At 39.4% G+C, this 22,221-nt stretch overlaps 1 protein-coding gene across 1 annotated transcript in view; it reads right to left on the reverse strand.

The window, feature by feature from the left end:
* map1ab (microtubule-associated protein 1Ab) overlaps nucleotides 1–22,221 on the reverse strand; it is a 43,837-nt gene that overhangs the window by 7,186 nt on the left and 14,430 nt on the right. The window contains 4 exon segments of the mRNA XM_048159651.1: nucleotides 221–517; nucleotides 520–10,891; nucleotides 10,981–11,118; nucleotides 11,277–11,359. Coding sequence (XP_048015608.1) covers nucleotides 221–517; nucleotides 520–10,891; nucleotides 10,981–11,118; nucleotides 11,277–11,359 — 10,890 coding nt within the window.

The raw sequence follows: 22,221 nt of genomic DNA on the forward strand, positions 1-22,221 counted from the left end.
GATTTTATGAAAAATATCTTAATTTGTGTTCCAAAGATGAATGAAGGTCTTACGGGTGTGGAATGACATGAGGTTGAGTAATTAATGACAGAATTTTCATTTTTGGGTGAACTAACCCTTTAAGTGAGTGTTATATGACAGCAATATTCATTTTCGACCGATAAATGAATAAAATCTGTACTATATGGTAATAATGTATCAAGCATCCTGATATTTGTACCTGCATTACTCTTAACGCCATTGACCAATCCTCTTCCTGGGTTGTAGATGTCTCCCCTGGATCCCTGTGTCTCAGACATTTTGGACAAGCGAAAAGTCTTCTCTGAATCTTTTCTTTTAATAGCATGAGGTGAGGAGTCTTTGGATGTCTGCTTCACAGGGGTAGTAGATCTCCTGCCTTTTGCATCTCCTTTACGTGATGGCGATGCAGATTTTCCTAGTGTCTTCCTCAAGCCTCTATTTGTTTTAAGGTCTTTCTTCACTGGTCGTTCTGTGTGGGTCTGGCCATTAAGAAGGGCTCTGGGTCCACCATGCACACATCAGGGTGTGGTGGGTGAGGAAGAGGGTCTTTCACTGGGATGGGAGGGGGATCGTGACTCCTCGGGGAGGAGGAATGATGGCTTCCTCCGCTGCTGCCAGCTGCAGACATTTTGTCCACTGGTAGATGTTCTGCATCTTCATCAGAGTCAAGGTTTCCTTCTGCTGTAATTGATGGACATTCTTCAGTCTCTGGAGGAACATCTGAGTCAGACTGAGATGGGAGTGACTCGCTCAAAGATGTAGGAGGAGTTTCCTCCCCTGCTAGCATAATGCCGTGCCCTGTTGCCGTACTGCTCGGGATGCTGTGCGATCCCTCTTTGCCATCCTCATGGCGACTGTGGGGATGACAATGCTGCTGCTTGTGGGATCTCCTTTTGACAGAGTGTTGCTCACGCTCGTCATCTCTTGAATGATCGCTTCTGGCATCTTCCTCTCCCTCCTCACTTGATAGCTCCTGTGGGCTTGGATTAATAAAGGACGGTGAGATATCTCCTTTACGGTGTTTAAAAAGTGAAGGTGAATGGGAGGATGTGGCCTCCATTCCAAGATCAGTGGGTCGAGTGAATCCTTCATCTGACTTCTTGGAGACCTCAGGGTAACAAGCCTGTGCTCCTGATGGAGGAGTTGGTGGACGTTCTTTTGAATCATACTTCACTTTCTCCTCTTCATCCCCCTCTTCCTTATCTATACCTTCATAAACATCTTCCCCATAGCCAGGTGGAGCCTTTAGACATACAACATCTTCATGCTGCTCTGTGGACGCAAGGGTACTATGCTGGCTAGACTCAACAGTATGTGTTTTTTTGCTGTCTTTTTCCATCATCTTTTCTACTGTTAGCTCTTTATTCTCTTCATTTTTTTCCTTACATTCCTTTTCTACAAACATTTCAGTTTGTTCTACCTCTTTCTTTACTTTTGACTCTTCAGTTTTACCTTCACTTTCACTCTTTTGCTCTGACTTCTTGCAACAATCTAGGATCTCTCCCATCTTTTCTGACCTCACTTCAACCTCCTTTTCAGGTTGTATCTGTTCTTCCTCTATTGCTTTATGTTTTACTTCCTCTTTCTCATCTGTCTTACTCTTCTCTTCATATTCCATCTTGCTTGCTTGTGATTCTTTAATTTCAACCCTCTCCTGTACTTTCTCAGCCAAGTCTTTACTTTCCTCAGACTTTTCTGCCCCTTCTTGCTTCATACATTGTTCACTTAGTGTGCTAGTACTGAGAGTCCCACAAGCTGTGACTGGCACCTTCTGAGAACTTGTCATTTCTGTTGGTCCATCTGTGGTGTGCAGATCAAATGAATGTATTGTTGTGGTTGAGGGTTTTACATCAGTATGTTGCTCTGGTAAAGACGCTGTGCTTAATTTTTCAGTAGCTGAAGATCTTTCACACTCAATTCTGCATGGCAAGGTTCCTTCCTCAAAATTGCTTTTGTTGTCCTCAGGCTCATCGTCAGAGGATTTTTCTTGTGAGTGTTTGTCTGCAGAGTCAGCCTTCTCCAGAGGTACAATGTCAAACTTGAGGGATGTAGAAGATGCCACCTCAGTTGGGTGAGCTGCAGAAGTTGCTGATTCTGGCAGTTTTGAAGAATGTGGTTCTGCTACATGTTTAGGATCAGAGACTAGATCCCTGTCAGATTTAATGCTTGACATATCCTCCTCTGACTTTTCCTCTGCCGATGATGTTTGATCTTGAAGAAATGATTTGGATTCCTCCAGGGGACTGAGAGGAGAAAACCTGGCAAGACTGGATATTGACTCAGCTGTTGTTGTAGCAGGTGTCATTCGATCAGAGACTTCCATGTATTCATCTTTTTTTAAACATGGTAAATCCATAATGGGTGATTCTTCCTCTTTCAGGGATGAGTACTCAAATGATATACTGTCTCCATCTGACCTTAGCTGGACACTAGGAATATTAATCGGTGGTTCTAGCCCTTCTCCAAGATGTTGACCAGTTGAATATGAGGCAGAGGTTGAAGAAGAGTAACTAAAGGATGAAGATGATGAGTAAGTTGTATCAGACATGGCCGCTTGAGCAACAGCTATGGATTCAGACACTTCAGGCTTTTTATCAGAAGTTTTCTGTGGTTCATGTTTGTCATCACTGGATTTAGGTATCTCAGATTGGATTGAACTAGTATCTTCTTTCTTGGACTGTTCACCCTCCTTGCTGATTACATCATGGTGCTCTTCATGTACTGATGATGTCTCTATTGTGAGTGACCTTTTTTCTGTGTATGAGTCACTGACCATGTCTGTCTGTAGAACTTTTGCAGTTGCTCCAAAAGCTATAGAACCAGTGGTATCTTCTTTCTTGGACTGTTCACCCTCCTTGCTGATTACATCATGGTGCTCTTCATGTACTGATGATGTCTCTGTTGTGAGTGACCTTTTTTCTGTGTATGAGTCACTGACCATGTCTGTCTGTAGAACTTTTGCAGTTGCTCCAAAAGCTATAGAACCAGTGGTATCTTCTTTCTTGGACTGTTCACCCTCCTTGCTGATTACATCATGGTGCTCTTCATGTACTGATGATGTCTCTGTTGTGAGTGACCTTTTTTCTGTGTATGAGTCACTGACCATGTCTGTCTGTAGAACTTTTGCAGTTGCTCCAAAAGCTATAGAACCAGTGGTGTCTTCTTGTTTTGTTTCGAGTGGTTTAGATGTAGTCGTGGTATCAAATGCTGCTTTGGACTCTTTCTCAGACATCTCTCTGGCACCCTTTTCAACATCCAAGTCACTTGCATTTTCCTCTTCCTCTTCCTCATCCTCATAGTCATCCTCTTCTTCTGCAAATATTTTTTGGCTTCTGACCAAACATTCCTCTGTCTCTGCACTGACAATCAATGTCTTGCTGGAAAGAGAATCTGTTTTGCCAGTGCACTCGAGTGCAAGAACATTGTCATCAACTTTCACAGACTGCCCCGAAGAACCAGGAGTGGCGGTGCTGGGATCTTCAGCCAATAACCTGGCAGGCAGCATGTCCTTCTCAGGTGGTGAGTACCGACCAGAAGAAAACGGGTCATCTTTGCTTTCAGCTGAATCCAGTTTGTTTTTATCTTTGTTACCTTGACTTGATATTGGACTCTCCATTTTGTTCTCATCATAGGCAGATGTTGATGAAGTTGTTAGACTCTGGAGACTTTGATCTTGTGATGATGCGAGAGAGCCTTGTGGAGTGGAAGCTTCAGTCTCATGGGTTTTGGTCTTGTCCAAGTCCTCTGAATGAGACATTGCCAATGTTTCTTCTGTTTTATGGTCTTTCTCTTGCGTATCAGGTTTTGAAAAGCAGGAAGCAGATGTACATGGTTCTTTATCTGACAATTTAACATGACTTTCATCATCTTTTTCTTGAGGAAGAAAATGTGTGACCTCTTTCTCCTTCTCCTTCTCTTCTCTCTCCAATTTCTCTGATTTGTCTTGCAAATCACTAGAGGCAAACAAGCTTGAACCTGCAGCAGACATGGTTTTGCTGTCAGTTGTAAAACTACTGTCAACAAAAAGATCTGGTCTCTCTTCTCTAACCAATTCTTCCTCTTGGTATCGCTCCTTATTGTCTTGCTCTGAGTAGGCACTGTGGCTGCTGTGAATACTTGAAGTCTGGTAATCAACCTTGCTGAAAGACACTGGCTCATCATCACTTTGTTCCTCTACTGAACAAGTAGCTCCAAGCAAAGAGGCCAGACTTTTTCTGTGTTCATCTAAATCTCTATCCAGACTAGGGTACTGGTCTTCTTCCTCTTTTTCTCTCTCAGTGTCTTTTGAAATGGGCTTTTCATAAGGCTCATATTTAGAAGCTTCATAGCTTTCTTTTTCCACTTCATACATCATTTTGTCATCAGATTTCATTTTCTCACTATCAGCCTTTTCAGCACATTTCTCATCAGCACTGTCAGTCTTTTGAAAATCAGAATGTGACTCTAACCCTGGAGAGGCAGCCTCTCGTTCTCCTTCCCTTTCCCTCTCAGCCTCCTTCTCGAGTTTTGCGGCTTCCTTTGCAGAGATCAATGTTTGATGTTGGCTATCCTCAACACTGCCTTGATTTTCGAAGCTAGGCAGTGTGATACTCATTGGTTTGCTCTCAGTTAGAGTCTCAGAGACAGTTTTTTTACTTGTATCTGCAGGAGGTGTAAGTGATGTGGTATCCACCTTCAGTGGTTCAGTTGATGTGCCACTTGAATCTCTGGTCAACTCTTTCTCTTCTAAATGGGCCACAATTTCCTCTTTTTTCATACTTGTCTCAGGTGGTTGTGCAGAACTGCTTACCTTTGGTTCCTCTGACTTCCATGGTTCCACTGATAATGGTCTTGAACCAGCACCTCCCATACAAACAGCATCTCCTTCATCCTCCTCGGTACTTTCATCTTCATCTGAAAATTTGGTTGGAAACGTAGTTTCAAAGGTTGACTTGATGTCTTTTGTTTTGTCTACAGTTGAGGTTTCTTCAATGCATTTTTCTTTATAATCTAAATTTAATTTGCATCCAATGTCTGATGATAGAAAGGTATCCGTTTCATGTAATGATGTGTCTTGTTTAATATCTTCTTTAGGTTCATCTTTCAATTTCAAATTTTCTTCACAGCTCCGATCTAAGGTCTCAAAAATTTGTTCTGAAGATTTATCCAGAGATTTCCGTTTAGTTCCCAAGTCCATTTTAGTGTCATCTGACACCAATTTTGATGCATCTTCTTTCATTAATTGCTCCTCAGACTCTTTGCTAACTTTTGAATCAATTGTTTTATCTTCTACAATGGGAAGGTCTACAGTATCGTGTTCTGATTTTGAAACCACAGATTTTAATTCTGATGTAATCTGTTCTGTCTTTTCGTCTCCCACAGATATGGTCTCAAGTTTTTGTTTTGTGTCTGATGGTGCATCTTTTGCCATACTTGTTTGAGGTACTTCAGTTACAGTCTCTTCTGTGTGTTTTTCTTCATACTGTTGGTCCTTCTTAGCAGCCATATCTGTACTGTCAGATGGTGATTGATCTGTAGATATCTGAAGTTGAGTATGTTCTGCATACTCTTTTGATTCATATGGTATTGAGGATATGTCTTCAAACTCAACTGGTTGTTCAGATTTGAAAAATATGCCTTTGCTTATTTCATCCTCTTTAGCTTGCAAAACTTCGTTCTCTGGTTCTCTTATTGCCTGGGATTCACTCTTCACTTCAGATTCAAAATCAGATTTAGAGATAGTATGCTTATCTGTTTTTTCATAAGTCTGACATTCTGTAGATTCTTCATCTGGTTTGCTAGTTAGCTTCACAACCTCTTTGTTTTTGTGGTCCTGATCATCTTTAGCAGACAAATCTAATTTCTCAGATTCAGACAGCGAGACTTGACCTTGGATCAATTCTGCTGCTTCATCTCTAGATTCTTGGTCTGATACTAGTGAGGAATCCATTTTGTCTGAAATAGATATTTGTGTTTTGGATTTAGTGTCTTCTACAGTTTTTTCCATATCTTGGCTAGTTTGCTGCACATCATCTGTGTCCTGTGAAATGACGGAATGTGAAATTTGAGGCTCTTCTTTGGATGATACATCTGCTTTTACTAAATGTTGTGTGGTTTGAGTTTCTTCCAATAGTTTCTCCTTCAAGTCTTCATCTTGTTTACTAGTAATTTCAGTCTCACCTGGAGTTGCCCCTAATATATGAGGTTCCATCTCTTGCACTGACTTCCTTTCAGATTCTTGTTCATCTTTAGCAGACATATCTTTCTTTATAATGGACACCTCTGCATGCATCTCTGTAGATGGAACATCTGGTTTTGAGAGGGAAATTTGCTCTTGTGTAACAGTTTTTACTACCTCTACATTTTTATCGTTAGATTCTTCATGTTCTTTGGCAGCTGAAATATCATATGTCAGCTCAGCCTCACTTTTACTTTCCACCTTTTCTTCATCTATTAAGGTAACATCTGTTTTTTCACTTAACTGTTGTATTTGAGATTTGAGGCCATCTGTGTCTTCCTTAAACTGGGCTATACAGATGGATGAATCAGTTTCCACCGAAGCCACCTGTTCAGGTATAATATCAGCTGACTCTGATTTCTGCTCAGAGGTCTTTTCCGGTTTAGTTGTCATATCTGTCTCTACAGTGTCCTGTGTCTCTGTATGAGATGTCAATGTTTCTGCTTTGATGTCTGGGCTTTCTAAAATCTGACAAGATGTATCAGTCAGATCTTTCTCATTGGATTCCTTTACCAATTTAGACGAAATTTTGTCTTTCTCTGACTGAATTTCTTGTTTCTCCTGTTTCTCGGTCTCCGACCTTTCCAGAACAGCTGGAGAACTCTTGTCTTGAAACTCTTCTACATTTGCATTTTTCTTATCAAAATCCTCTTTAGAGGGCAATGCTCTTTCAGGTTCTGATATTACATCACCTTTATCTGTAACCTCTGCATACTTTAATAATCGGTCTTTCTCCATATGCTTCTCTTCAGCATCATCTCTCTCACCCTCCTTTTCTTTCTTTTCTCTTTTCTCTTCTTTGTCTGTAGATGATTTTAAATCACAAGTTTCTTCAACGTCATGATCATCAGATAACTTGCTATCTTTATCCTCAAGGATTACAGCCTTACTGCTCTCTTTTAAGTCCTCTTCAACTTCGCCCTTCTTTTCAACACTTGGATCAGGCATTACCTTTGTATCACTAATTTCTTTTGATGGTAGAATTGATATACTTTCTTTCTTAGCTAAGAAGTCATCAGCAAGTGGAGATGGTGCAGAGGTTGCTTCCTGGATTATCTTCTTTTCTTCGTCCTCTGCTTGAGGTATTTCCTTCTCATCTAAAATGTCAGGTTTTTGTTTCCCACTCTCCTTTTCAAATTCAATTTCAGTAGTGCTAAGTGGCACTCCTGGTTCTTGATGGGTCTCTTTAAGGAGCATTTTATCTTTCCTTTCCACAGGTGACATTCTGAAGGGAGAGTGAGATGCACTAGGTGGTCCAGAATGTGTTGGAGAAGCCATTTTCACAGTGCTGTCATCAGGACTAATGCACCGGTCTTCCACCTCTGGAAAAACACTAGCTTCAGAAACAGGAAGCTTAGAAACACTGTGCGATGGGGAAGAGGGTATTGTTTGTACTTCGAAAGATGAATCCCCCCTAGGAGGTGATACAGATGCATTCTCTATCTCAGGAGGTAAGGATTTTTCATCAGATGAAGTATCAGGAACTAAAGGCACAAGACTTTTGGGTTTGTCCATTTCTTTCTCCTTGTGTTCAAGTTTATCAGGTGAGGCATATCCTTCTTGTAACTTTCCAAGTGAGATGTCAACATTTGGTGTTTGATCTTCATATTCATCCTCCTCTTCATCATCGTAATGGGCAGCCATCTCAATTCCCTCGGTTTTGCCTTCTAAGGGAAGTGGAGGAGATTCCTCAGAGGGAGATGATTTGAAGCACTTGTCTTCCTCTAAGGAGGATGTTGGTGAGATGGTTCCAGCAGAATGTAGGTGATCTTTTCCTTGGGTGGCCTCAGTCTGAGAAACCGGTTGAACGGTGTCCAAGACCAGGGAGCTTTTTCCAGTGTCTTCAGTCTGAGGTGCTGTGACTGATGCCACTGACTGATCTTCTGCAACGGAAGTGGGTAAAGAAGACAGTTTGTCATACTCTGTTATGGATGTTGCTGAAGAAACATGTTCCTCTTCAGCTAATGGAGCTGCGAGTATGCTGGTGTAGATAGAAATAGCTGGCTCATGTGCACCCATCACTACTTTGCCTGTTCCATTTCCCACTGCAGCTGCTTGCATTTCTCTCATTCCATGGATGGCATCAAAGGAGCCTGGTTGGTCTGGGACAGAGACATCATAGCTACCAACCTCATACTGAAGGTGTGGTATCCTGTCCTCTGCTTCTTCATGGATCTCCTCATCTGAGATGGTCTGCTCAGTCTCAGAGTAACCTGGTATGGTTTCATCCTGAATGTATGATAAGTTTTCTGCTGCAGCAGCTCCTTGGGCTGTAGAGGTAATGCCAGCTGTGACACCTCCAACATTTGACAAGTATGCATCCTCTTCTTCCTTGATTTTCTCAGCAGAGAGATCTTTTATTTCTTCATCTGCAATGGCATCCAAATCCTCTGCTTCCTCTAACTCAGCTTTTTCAATCACATCCTCTTCTTCAAGCTGCTCCTCTTCAACTTCAATCTTTCTTTCCTCTGCTTGTTTTTGCTTCTCCATTTCCTCAACTTCATGTTTTCTGTCCACTCCCTCCAAGTCTTTGGTTTCCTTTGCTCCCCCTTCATCTTCTTCATCTCCTATTCCCATGTCTTCCTCCTCCTCTTCCTCTGTCTTCTTAACAGGCTGTATCTCAACCTCCTCATCATCTTCATCTTCAATTGCAGCACCCTCATCCTCAAATTTCTCTAATTCTGATGTTTGGGGCTCATCCTGTTGATCTTTCACTTCTGCTGATGGCACTTCTTTGATTTCTGCTGATAGCGCTACTTCTTTTTCTGTAGTTTTCTGTTCCACAATATCAGTTTCTGTAACATGATCTTGTTCGTGTTCCTCTGCGGCATTTGAGGTTTCATCATCTCTTTCAGCTGGCAATCCAGAGACAGTAAGGGCACTTTTAGGGGCTTCAGACTGATCTGTTGCTTCAGTGGGTCTTATTTCATCAAAGTCTTTTGTTAAATCTTCGGGAATAGATGGAGAAATTATGGCTTCTCCTGACCCATTCTCCTGTTCCTCAAGTTTGATTTTCTCAGCCACTGGTTCTGCAGCAATCTCTGCACACTCTACCTTGGCAGTTGTAGGTTTGCTCTTTATTGTTTTGGGTTTACCTTGGGTTTTGGCCTTGTGGAGGGTCTTCTTGACCTCTGGAGTGAAAGGTTTCAGGTCAGGTTTAGTTATTTTCCTAAGTTCGAGTTTTGATGTGTCCTTGGCTTTAAACTTTTTCTCATCTTTTTTCACAGCATCGTCTTTTTTAATTTCACGTTTTTCTTTCTTAACTTCCCTCTTTTCTTTGTCTTTCTTTTCATCCATTTTGGACACCCTTTCCTTTGGGTGTTTTTTCAGTGATTTCTCCTTCAATAACTTTTTCTTTTCAGTCACTTCTGTTTTCGGTTTCAATGGCTTGGTGTGCTTCTTTTCTTCTTTTTTCTCAATCTTGTTTTCTTTGACAGAGTCACTCTTTGTTTCGACTATGGATGCATCCTCATGCTCATCGGTTTCTTTCTTAGAAGGCTTAGCTGGTGCGTGAGTCTTGGGAGATGATTTGAGACTTTCTTTGCTGTCAGTTCTTTGCTTTAGCTTTGTTTGTTTTACAGCTGAAGGTGAAACGCCAGAATTTATGTCTTTTTGTGTGGCTACTGGATACCTCAAGAAATCAAGGTGCTTCAACTTTTCAAGCCCTTCAAGGATTTTGTTCTGAGGTGCATTTCCAGGGAATAAAACCCTTACGATTTTCTCTGAAGGGTTGGCAGGAAGCCATACGACGAGAGCTGCAATAGATGTCAAATACGGTACAGATATTTCTCCCTCTTTTCCATTGGGAAGCACTATCCCTGTCTTGGCCTTGCTGTTACCTGCCCACTTCTGCATGAGGAACTGCATTTCCTTACTGTCCTTCACAGGGTTCAGGACAAACATGTCTAACCTGCCCACACCCATCTTGTGAAAAAGAGTAATGGGCTCAATGGTATTACTAACCACTCGAAAAAGAGGCTCAGGCTTAATTCCCAGCTTGCTGAGGTATTGCAATGTAAGAGAGGCTTCCTCAATACTTCGCTTAACTTTCAAATTTGATTCTGATGTGCGAAGCTTCTCAGGTACATTGAAGAACATGACTCCGAGCTCTGGCGATATCAGGTTTTTCATCCAGTCACTGTAGGTGGTTGAGCCTTGAGACTGCTCTTCCTCCTGCTCTGCAACCTTCCTTTGAAGGAGTCCATTGATCCCAGGAAGATTATCAGCACCAATATGTGTAAGAAGGATAGAATCAATACGATCTAAATGTCTGACAAGCTTCCAGAAGCATGACCTTCTGTCAGAGCCACCGTCAATCAGAATGTTAAAACCATTGACAGCAAAAAGTGCAGAGTCCCCCCGTCCACCAGGAAAGATGTAGCAGCAGGGCTTTGAGAGCTTTAGGAATCCTCCAGAGGTTGGAGGCTCAAGAAGGTCAAATGGGGATGGTACATCCACAGTCTCAGATATATATTCAGTAAACTCAGTGACCCCCTCCATCTTAGGGAGTATGGGCTCTGGATTCAGCCTATAATTCAGCAACTCCCTAATGTGTTGCTGTTGCCCCAGAGAGCTCCAGCCTGCCTCACCACGACAAGACACAGTCAGTGATCCCTGCTGTCCAGAGCTGGATTTAGCCAGTAAATTACTGACCTACATGAGGAAAACAAGTTAAAATTAGTCAATATGTATTTATTTATTTTTTTTATCAATTTAAATACAATTATATTATCTAAGCTTACCCCAGAGTCAGAAAACACACGTGAGAAGGTTTGATGACTGAACACTCCAGTTTGGAGAACCAGGTCACCTTGGTCAGAGCTCTGCCCACTCAGGACCAGTAGTTTATGCACAGCTGGGTCAGATACAAGACAATGGATCTAGGACATATTAAGAGACATAGAGGACATTTAAAACACATTAGTCTATTAGAGTCAGTCTGTTTGCAGCAAGGTTATTTTAAACAAGGTTATTAAATCTAACATAAAACTTTTTCATCTTTATTAGAAACATACAGCACCTTGTCCAGAGATCTTACCTCAGAGATAACAGTATCTTCTGACGGGTTTACTAATACAACAGTCTCAAGAACATCACTTTTGTGGTGCAGAGTCCTTTGTCCTGGAAGAAAGAAATATGTTTTCTATTACTGATATTCAGATATTACGTTAAACTACATTATGGCTACTCTTTTGCGAAAGTAGTTGGCTAAGCTACAAACTACTAACTACACTGAAGCTACTTAAGCAGGTTACATTTAATATATATATATATATATATATATATATATATATATATATATACAATGATATAAATTTATAATTTCATCAAAACTGCACTTTTCTGGCACAAAAACAAAGAAGGTTTGAATGAATGAATGAATGAATGATCCTAAATAGAGTGACATCAAATTTGATCTCACCAATTTATAATAAATATAACAAATTAAATAAGAATATTCCTTAGGTATATAACTGTATCAATGATTCTTTTTTTATTCTGTTTTTTACTGTCCAAATTAACTGATTCAACCTAATGAATCGCACTTTAGGATGAACCAATTCACTAGATTGAATCAAACTTTAGGACAAACCAATTTAGGTTGCTTGTTACTGGAAAAGTATCACCAAAACTGTATGTCACTATTCTAAAAAAGAGAAACACACTAATCAAAATGATATAGGAAAACTTCTTTGGGAAAGTGCTAAATGCTAATTTGTAACTGAAACGCCCAACACCACAGCCAGAGCTTAATCCTCCAAAGCATGTCCTGTAACAACACTGTATTGATTTGTTCATTTAAGTCAATGATAGTAGGCATATGATTGATCATTGTTAATTAAAATGAATGTCCCTGAAAGGCATAGCTATCACTCAAATCAATCTTCATTCATTTAGAAAAGGATTCCAAGATGGACAGTGTAGCATGTCCACAGATACAAGACAACCTTAGTGCAATGCATTTCAAGGACAATCCTGCAAGAGTCCTGTTAATGAAACATCATGGATGTTTGGATTATAGTCAGAAGTAAGGGGTTTAGGTGTATATTACAATTAGAGGATATCCATGTGAAGCTAATAGGGAGAAATCACAAATGCAATACAAGTCTTTACATTGTCTGAAGAGTCTAGTCCAAACACATTTATCCTGAGTTTTCAGTTGTGTAAAGAGTATTATAAGAGCAGGGTGTATGGAGGAATTAGTGGGATAATCAAAGAGCTGCTGAACGCAGCACGACCGGGGTTTGGACCAAGCTGGCCTAAGCCCAGCATTGCTTCTATGAGCCAGATGGTATGAGATGGAAGTACAGAAGTGAAAGTACAACATATGTGAAAACGGGTGAGGCAGATCTCACCAGGACAAACTGAATGCAAATAATACAGGCTGCCACGGAAACAACAAACTAGTAGCTCTGACCCTGCTGCTCTCTGCAGATTGACAAAGTACAAAGAAACAAGAGAAAGTCTCAGGCACTGCAATGCCTTGCCATTGGCACAATGCCCAGAGCTACATGGGTCTATTGGCTTTTTGTAATGAATACTTTGTGTGTTGCTCTCTTTGTTGTTGTTTGATGAAAATCTTAGGAAGAGGCAGAGCTCAGAAGATTAACAAATGTACAGTAGGTGATAAAAATGACACTTTTTTGAAACTCAATTAGAATTTTTAGAAACTCAGAATTAGCTAAAAAAAAATCAATGTTAGAAGGGTAAAAAGTATAAATTTAACTTAAATTACTTAATTTTAATTTCATTTTTTAAATACAAAAAAATTATGGATGAATCTTTACAAACCTGCAAAAAGACTGTAAATTTTAAATGTGTTTATCTGCTAAAAGTGAATTTTGTCAACATTTAGGAGTACATTAGCATATTGATGATCTCAAAATGGACTTAGAAACCACAAAACTCCTTTGCCATTTTGAATAAACAGATGGTTTTGCAGAGCAGTGTGTTCAGCCAGCTTCCAGTTTTCCACTACTCCCTTTGGCATTTTTCCACAGTCACTAAAGAATGGGAAAGAATGTAGCATTGTAACAGTAGTCTAAAAGTCCAAGGTTAAGTTAAGGTATCCAATGTATCTGTTGAACAAGCAACTTCATAACTGCTGATTATTAATTAATGGCTTAGGTTTGACAGTAGAAACATCTTAATTGCATTAGCATCATAAAACAGTCATTTTTTAAGAAGGTCTAGTGTAGAGATCCAGTCCTACCTCACCTGACCCGCTTGATATAAATATCCGCTCATGAACTCTAGAAATGAGAGCACTCTGTTAAAATAAGCTCAAACAGTGCTATGATAGAAGACAGACCAAGCATCCGCACTGCTCCAGATATTTTGCTCTAGATATGGTCACCCAAGAGATTGAGGCCCGTGGAAGTTTGGGAACAGAATCGCCTCATCCGAGCATCTAAAACAGTCAGTCATGCCACCATCCTATGTGCTTTTGGGAGCAAATAACCTTGTGAACGGCACATCTTGCTGTGGTGCGCTGTATTAGCAATGCTAAATCTGTCTGTCCCAGTGGAACAGACCATTAATTCCCATTGCATGTACAGATGACACAGAGGTTTTCTTTTTATTATTATTTCCAATTTGACATGAACATTCATGAGGCATAAAGCACTACAGGTGTTTGTTTTTATCTAACTAGCTTTTCAGCACGGAGAGAATTAATGTTACTTGAGGGGCTTATGGTAATCCCATAAATGTGTCATCAATCCAGTCTTAGTCTACACTGGTGGTTGAGAGAAGTATGATGGGACACTTAAAGTAATGGTAAAGAAACCATTAAAGTAGTAATCAGAAATTATTATAAATGATAGCGCTAGCCACCATATCATTTGTGCAGATGAGCAATTTCTGCCATAGTACATGATGTAAGTGCTCTATACACTCTATAAAACCCTAAAACAAGCTGCCCAATATTTCTTTGGACTTGCATCTACACAAGAAGCGAGTGCCCTAGTTTCTTCTGGTAATCCTAGTCCTGTGATTTGGCAATGCTGAATGATTCTGCTGTTAAGCATATTAAAGCCTCTTTTATCGCGGATGTGTCACTGAATCTCAGACAGCCACCTGGGTAAAGGGTGTGGCAGCGGCACAATGCCCCAGCAAGAGTGCATGTTGTGCTTTTGTACCTTATTTGCATGGAATTTCTGATTGTAGCTCTTATACTGGCAAAATACAGAGTTCTTTGGTTCACAGAACTCAAAAATAGTAACATCTGATAACTTGCACAATAAGTTGGCAGTCCACAAATGGAAATATGAGACATAAATGAAGCAGCATATGGAAAGCAGCCTTATAAAATATCTAGGCCTAATATGTAGGCCTATTTATGTATAAAATATGTAATAAGACTAAAAAGTAAAATCGAAACCAATATAAAATTTATAATAAACACTTAAAAGAAAGTAATTGTACATATACTTTTTTTGTTCGATGCGGTTTTTCACCAAGACAACTTATTTTAATGTTATATGATAATATTCACAGTGACCCCAAACCTTTTAACAGGTTTAGTAGGTTTTGCATTCCTATATTTAAGCAACACTCTTGATATTTAGAATATTCTTCTGCTCTTCCAACTGTGAACAGTTTTTATCTTCATTATTTTATACATTTTTTATGCACACAGTACGTTAGACATTTAAGTATACATTAAATATAGACTTCAGTTTGCGCATTGTGAGAGGACCACATTAGGTAAGATGTGGACTAAGGAGGAAGCAAGTTTTAAAGAAAGAAAAGGGTACGAGAAGATTGTTGGTGCTGTACCACTGTTTCCTAGGGGGGCAGAAAACTCCAGCCTAAACCTGAGCCAACTATGAGATCATGCCACCACACAGACCGGTCATTAGCATTTGAAGCCACATCTTTGTGGTTCTGAATAAGGGCTGGATGTTTCTTCAACACTGAAGAGACTCCAGAACTCTGTGCCATTTCACCACAATGTCCCAGTGCCACAAAAACTTCAGATTACACATAATATGACCACATAAATGTGACAATTTAATAGGCAGGAACAAAAGAAAAATGAAGAAAAGCTTTAGACCTAAGAAAATAGTAAGTGCTTGATAAGTGCATCTTTTATAATTGGCCTTACTTGAGTAAAGATATAATATAACCCAGCACACTGCCAGTTCAAATAAAGGAAAATGTCATGAGTATACAGCAAGTGATGGAAAAATACACATGCTCAGATGTTAATAACAGGTTTGAAATGCAATACGGAGGCATGCTTATGAAGCAGGTAGGAAGCAGTATAAATACCGAACACCTTCTGATCTGAAAGAGAACATGGGTCTGTTCTATGAGTCAGCATTTCCTCTGAAATGTCAGTGTTTCCATGGTCCTCAAACCAGATGATTTACAGACAGTGTAGGGGTGGACTTGAAAATTAGCAACTGACAGGCTGAGGTTTTAGCCTTTTTTGAATTATATACGTTTAACATTTGATAGTACGTAAATATATCTTGAGTATTCATGTTGCCATCTTTAAAATCAAAGAATATAAATAAAGTAATTGTGATGGAAATAATGTGCAATGTTTCATGCATAATTCATTAAACATTAGAGTAAGGTATTCAAATGACTATTAACAAACGGTAGTACGCAAGGCCTTTAGAAGTTACATGAGCAGAGCCAGATATGCTGTATTAAAGGAACACTCCACTTTTTTTGAAAATAGGCTCATTTTCCAACTCCCCTAGAGTTAAACAGTTGAGTTTTACCGTTTTTGAATCCATTCAGCCGATCTCCGGGTCTGGCGGTACCACTTTTAGCATAGCTTAGCATAGTTCATTGAATCTGATTAGACCGTTAGCATCTCGCTCAAAAATGACCAAAGAGTTTTGATATTTTTCCCCATTTAAAACTTGACTCTTCTGTAGTTACACTGTGTACTAAGACCGACGGAAAATTAAAAGTTGCGATTTTGTAGGCCGATATGGCTAGGAACTATACTCTCATTCTGGCGTAATAATCAAGGAACTTTGCTGCCGTACCATGGGTGCAGCAGGCCGCAGTGATATTACGCAGTGCCTGTGACCACCCTGCTTGCACAGGGAACGTGCCTTGCAACCATGGACACATTTGTGAGAGACGGTGCGTAATATCATTGAAAATCTCAACTTTTCATTTTCCGTTGGTCTTAGTACACGATGTTACTACAGAAGAGTCAAGTTTTAAATAGGAAAAATATCGAAACTCTTTGGTCATTTTTGAGCGAGATGCTAACGGTCTAATCAGATTCAATGAACTATGCTAAGCTATGCTAAAAGTGGTACCGCCAGACCCGGAGATCGGCTGAATGGGTTCGAAAACGGTAAAACTCAACTGTTTAACTCTAGGAGAGTTGGAAAATGAGCCTATTTTCAAAAAAAATAATCTTGTTCTAAACAGTATTCAGCCATTTGAAGAGATCCTATTACAAATAAGTGGATGAATTTTTCATTAGAAATCTTAATATTCTATCCCAGCTGTAGTGACTGCAAATCAAGTGAACAACTGTCCATTGAACTGAACTGTTAATGATTAAAATGATAGTGGTGATAAATTAGCAATTTCTAAAAACGATGCAAAATGATTTTATCTTTTATCTCTTATACACAGCTCTCTGGAATACTTGAGTGTTGAGCACTAAAATACTAAGTATTTTTGTATCATGACTACTAAAATATACAGCATATTTTGCCATTTCCCATTGTGGCAACATACTGGTGCTACATTTATGCCTCTCGTAACACTCATGGTCTCTCTTTTAATATCAACACATGTTATAATTCCAATTGGCACCATCTTGGGATGGATCTTTAATGGATCTTTAAACAATTATTACTGCTGACTACATAAAACAGTAGAAAATTAAAAATTGTGAGCATAAAACTGTACAAAAATTGCTCAGAAAAACCAATAAGAAACACAAAGATCTTATAACTATATAAGTTATATAAAATCGAGGTCAACATGTTATGTTGTCGTTACAATATGTTATGGACTAATTACTCCATAGTAAAAGGAACTTGGAATGGAGATTAGGCTAATAATAATAGCAAGACTTAAATGTATTTATTAATATTGTTGCCATTTTGTCTTGTTGCTTGGGAGTTTTTGTTTTCTATGGTGTAATAGGCTATTTTTTTTAAATTTTAAAATAATCTACTAAATAATTTCGACCCAAATCAGTATTTCTTCTCAGTGTATAGTATTTCTTTATTTGGTCAGCAGCAATCTAATAAACCAGATAATGTATAGTCAGCCAGTCATTATCAAATAATAGATCCAAATTAAGTCCTGATGCCTGGGTTTTTATTTTATGTAAATAACTGACTCCCTGTATGGTATCCCTTTGATATCCCTTGGGTATCAATGCCTCATTTCTATGCATTAAGTAAATCCAAGATTTATTTCTGAGCTCAAGCTTATATTTAATTCACATATAACACAGATTCTATTGTTCCACATTCCCAATATCCTGCCGCAGTTACACTGCACACAAAGAGTTGTACCAAAGAAACACCCTTTAAACACAGAAAATCTCCTAAGGCAATGTGTATGATTAGCAAATAATAAGGTAAAAGATCTTAAACCAGAACAAGCAACAATTATTGACCAATTTAGACCACAGTGATTCAGCAGCAGTGGAGGAATTCTCACTGCAGCACTACAAATGAAAAAGAGGGTGATCCTCCCACACTAAATTTGCAAGCTCCCAGGGATGATGGCCATTTGCGCACTCACCCACATACCCACCAACACAAAACGCCTTCAAAAGACTGAAATCTTTCACCAAAAGGTGACTTTGGAGCAAATGGAACAGCCTTACATCATACCACCTCACCATGACAGTGATCAGTGTGCAGCATCACATCACATCTTGTTTTCAGCACGCTTGTGTGCATGACTTTCATCGAGACTGTTCGAATACGCTCTATGATGAATGATGCTTTAATATAAACTTAATGAGCAGGTGCCATAAAAAATCTACCAGTATACATTTAAATCAGCTAATAAGCTGACTTAGTATAAATACTGAGAGTAAACAAGTCAATTAGAATTTAACGGTTTATTTTGACGGCAGCAAAGCAGTCGTTATGATTAAATGTTTGAAGGGAAAACATATGAACAAAATTGCATGCCTGTCTAAGAGATTGAATTGTAATTAAAAGTGCTACAATCCACAGACAGGCACCTCCTGCAACTTGGGTCGTGTCCCTTTCCGCTGAGTAATCCACCACTGAGAGGTTGTTTGTCTCAACTGACCGTTCCTAAATCCTGAAAGATTATCCAGTAAGTCCAAAGTTGAGTTGCTAATATTTTCCTAAGTTGGACAATTTGTGTTGTCCGTGGAAACTATAATCAGTAGGTCTAAAATTGCTGTTCCTTTTTTCAGCATTTTCCAATGTCAAACGGAACAAAGCGTGAGTCACTTTGGTAAAGCACCACAACCCATTCACCCTTGTGTTCAAAGTCTTCAATGGCCCATTTTTACTCTGTGGCAGATGGATGTGCCCTTCAGTGTCCTAACATTGAGCCTAGCACCAATGATATCATGAAAGCTTAATGATGAATCTCTCTAAGCCTAATAACCCAGCACACTGCCACAAAACAGATGAATTAAATAAGATTATATATTGAAGGAACTTCCATCTCATATTATAAAAGCAGGTCCACTCTGCACCTCTACCATACTTTGCTTTGGGCTACAACCAGTATCAATGGGACAATGACTCAGCAGCTAATGCTGTTAGACCCACTGATGTCAGTGGGTGTTTCTCTATGCAAGAATCCCACCCAAACAGCTATGCCAGGAAAGAGAACCAAGGAACGACTGAATCATTTCAGAACTGCGAGATGTGTTTAAAATAGTCTCCAGTATCTCCTCAAAAGCTAAGACTATCAACTCTTCATCGTATCAGTTAGATTACTTTTAGTTCAAGCAGGTTTAATTTAGTTCACTGATATTGTTTTGTACTCCTATGATACAGATAATTTAATCAAGAGCAGAATATATTAATACAGTAGATTCAAATGTCAGCTGTGCCGAATGAGGCAAAGAGTCATTTTGTGAGTTTAATTAGCCTTCACAATTATTTTCAAACACAGAACGAGTCATCTATTTAGTCATTATTTTTCATGAATGGTCCTTAAGCGGCCAGATGTGCAAATGTATTGCAAAGCGAACGAAAGAGAAAGAGGGAAGGAGAGAAAGAGTCACAGACAGCAACGCTGAGTCACGGAGGGCAAACAAATCAGTGGCTGCGTCTCAAAACCTACTGATAAGCTAGACAGCATTTTCGGGCATAATAGTCTCGTGGAACATTGTCTAAGTAGGCAGCTCGGTGTTAGGATTGATAATTGCTTATAAATGTATCAAGATTTTTTTGGGGGGGGTAGAGATGGGGTAGAGATGACTGTGTATTGGCTGTTCTCAAAACCTGCTGTACCTAGACAGCATTTTTGGGCATCATAAGGTGTCTAGGAAGGAAGCTTACTAGATTTTGAAATAGAGCCAATATTATTTATCATTATTTTGATTTTAAATATATTCCATTATATTCAAAAGAATGAGTCTTTTGAGTCTGTTCTTTTTATTGAATCAAAAACATAAAGCACAAAACATACTGTGTGATTAGTGTAGTCCGATCCTAGAACGAATGACGTGAGTCGATACTTTTAAAACATACAGCGGTTCTTACGAACAGGTGTTGTGCCAAATTTGGTCTCCCTGCCAAATTATTACCCCCCTCGTTGAAGCCGCTACCTGATTGCCTAATCCTAACCTCAACCCCACACCTAATCCTACCTATACCAGGGACTTGGACAGGTAATAATCTGCCGGGGGTCAGAATTTGGCACAACACCGGCTCTTTAAATTATGACTCATAAATTAACCGCAAGTTTTTATTTCTAACTAGATATTTTCATCATGAACTAATAATAGTGTTGTGTTACATTTACAGTAGGGCTAATGAGACTTGAAATTAAAACAGTTTATTTACTGCCTGTTTTATTGCAATCTGTGGTATTTTTGGAATGAACTATTTCTGTTTTTTTTATTAAATATATAGGCTAGTTAGGAAAAATATTTTGATATTTTTCAAACATCAAAAAAAAAAATCATTTCATTTTATCTGACGGCAGCGATAATAATTACATATCATGTCCAAATATTTCTTCCACAAAAGTACTAAAAGAATCGTTAATGAACTGCAGTCGTTCAAATAATTTCCCTAACTCTGACATTAATATTTAAGATTACGCCTCAAAACTTTTGAGCATAAATATATTCATAGACAAAGACTTACACGTTTAGCATCTTAACACAGCCTACCTAAAATACGCAGAAATGCGTCATGCTGCAAATAATCACTTGAGGTAATCATTTTGCTCAAAAATAATAACAATTAAAACAACTTTAAATACCAACAATCAAATACACACATAATTTCACCTGTTAAAACAAACCTTCAAGGCAACAAAGTTAGTCTGTCGGCACGAGCTCTCCAACCTCCGTCCATCACCTTAATCCAGTTAGTTTGGATAAAGCACAGGAAGGCGTTCATCGAACACACCGTCCCCAGACATATGTCGCAATTCCAGGTAGATTTAAACGACTGTCTGGGTATTTAATTACCTAATTCTTTCGTCGTCACGGAACGCGGCCAAAACGCATCATTATGCGTATGTCGCGAGCTCCAAAAACCCAGATTACCCGATCAAAGTCATAAATAATGTCAAAATACGAGTTCAAATAAGGATACGCACCCTCCACGACGTCGGTTTTTAAGCAAAGTGTCACTGACTGTTTTTAGCTGCACTCTTTGTCCCGACCACTGCGACACTGCGTAAAAGTCACGCCAGTCACCGCATCGCATGCTAGAACGCTGTCTCAGTAGTCTGCATGACAGAAAGTGATACATACCGTATGCTGATGCGGGCCACTTTAACAGTGCGTCGTGTGTCTCGCGACTGATGGGTGTTCGGGAGCGCAGTCACTGCTGTGTGTGTGGGAGGGGCCGGGAGCGTGTGAGGTTGGCAGATTTGGGTTCTCGAGAAGAGCAGGATGGTTGCAGCAACTCTGGCTGCAGCCACCCGCCAATTAAACTACAGATGCAGCTACTGTCTGAAGAAGAGGGGCAGGCGGGGAGGAGGGGGAGTTAGTGACTTTCAATGCACCACAAGTAACCCTTTCATGTCTAATATTGTTATATTAATTATATTATTATATTATATACGTCTGTCACGTATTATACGCCATTATACCTGTAGGCCCATTGTAAACATCTGACATTCAGCCTCATATTAGTCACTTACTTGGTTTTTGAGGAAAACCAAATAAATGACTAATGAGCATGATGAACAATGCACAGATACTGGTGAGTTTTTGCTTACGTTTATTGTAGGTGGTATTTATTCATCCCAGTAGCGCAGTGGGTTTTTGTACTCCATTGGCATGGATGCATTGTCATGAAATTTAGCTGTGTATCTTTTATTTTGTTCCTTTTCATGCATTTGTGGGTTCAGTCTCACTGATTTTCTTTGTTTTATTGGTCTGTTCTGGCTGCTGCATTGCACCAGCCTCACGCAAGTTCTATATAAAGCCTGAAATTGCAATATAAATGAAACTTTGTTAGCTGCATCACACACCCAGTCATGTGATGTAAATATGGCATCCTTGAGGCGACGGCCCACTCCATGTAGAATAAGGGGCCGTTCAGAGAGCAAGTTTTTGCTTTCCATTGTGATGCTTTTCCTTTGTTTTCTATGTAAACAGCATGAGCTAGATAGATGTGTTTGACCGTTGCATCTTTTGCAGTATTTTGCGCATGACACAGTGTTTTATGCCACGGTCATGTTAAAAGAAGTTTTTTTTTTTTGTTCCATTGCCCTGCGTCTCACATTTTAACCCCAAAAACTTGTTCTGTGTGAATAGCCCCTAAAACAGCTTTTTTTAGAGTTTGTTTTTCCATGTAAAT

The sequence above is a fragment of the Megalobrama amblycephala genome, linkage group LG15 (genome assembly GCF_018812025.1).
Source record: "Megalobrama amblycephala isolate DHTTF-2021 linkage group LG15, ASM1881202v1, whole genome shotgun sequence".
In the NCBI taxonomy this organism is placed as follows: domain Eukaryota; kingdom Metazoa; phylum Chordata; class Actinopteri; order Cypriniformes; family Xenocyprididae; genus Megalobrama; species Megalobrama amblycephala.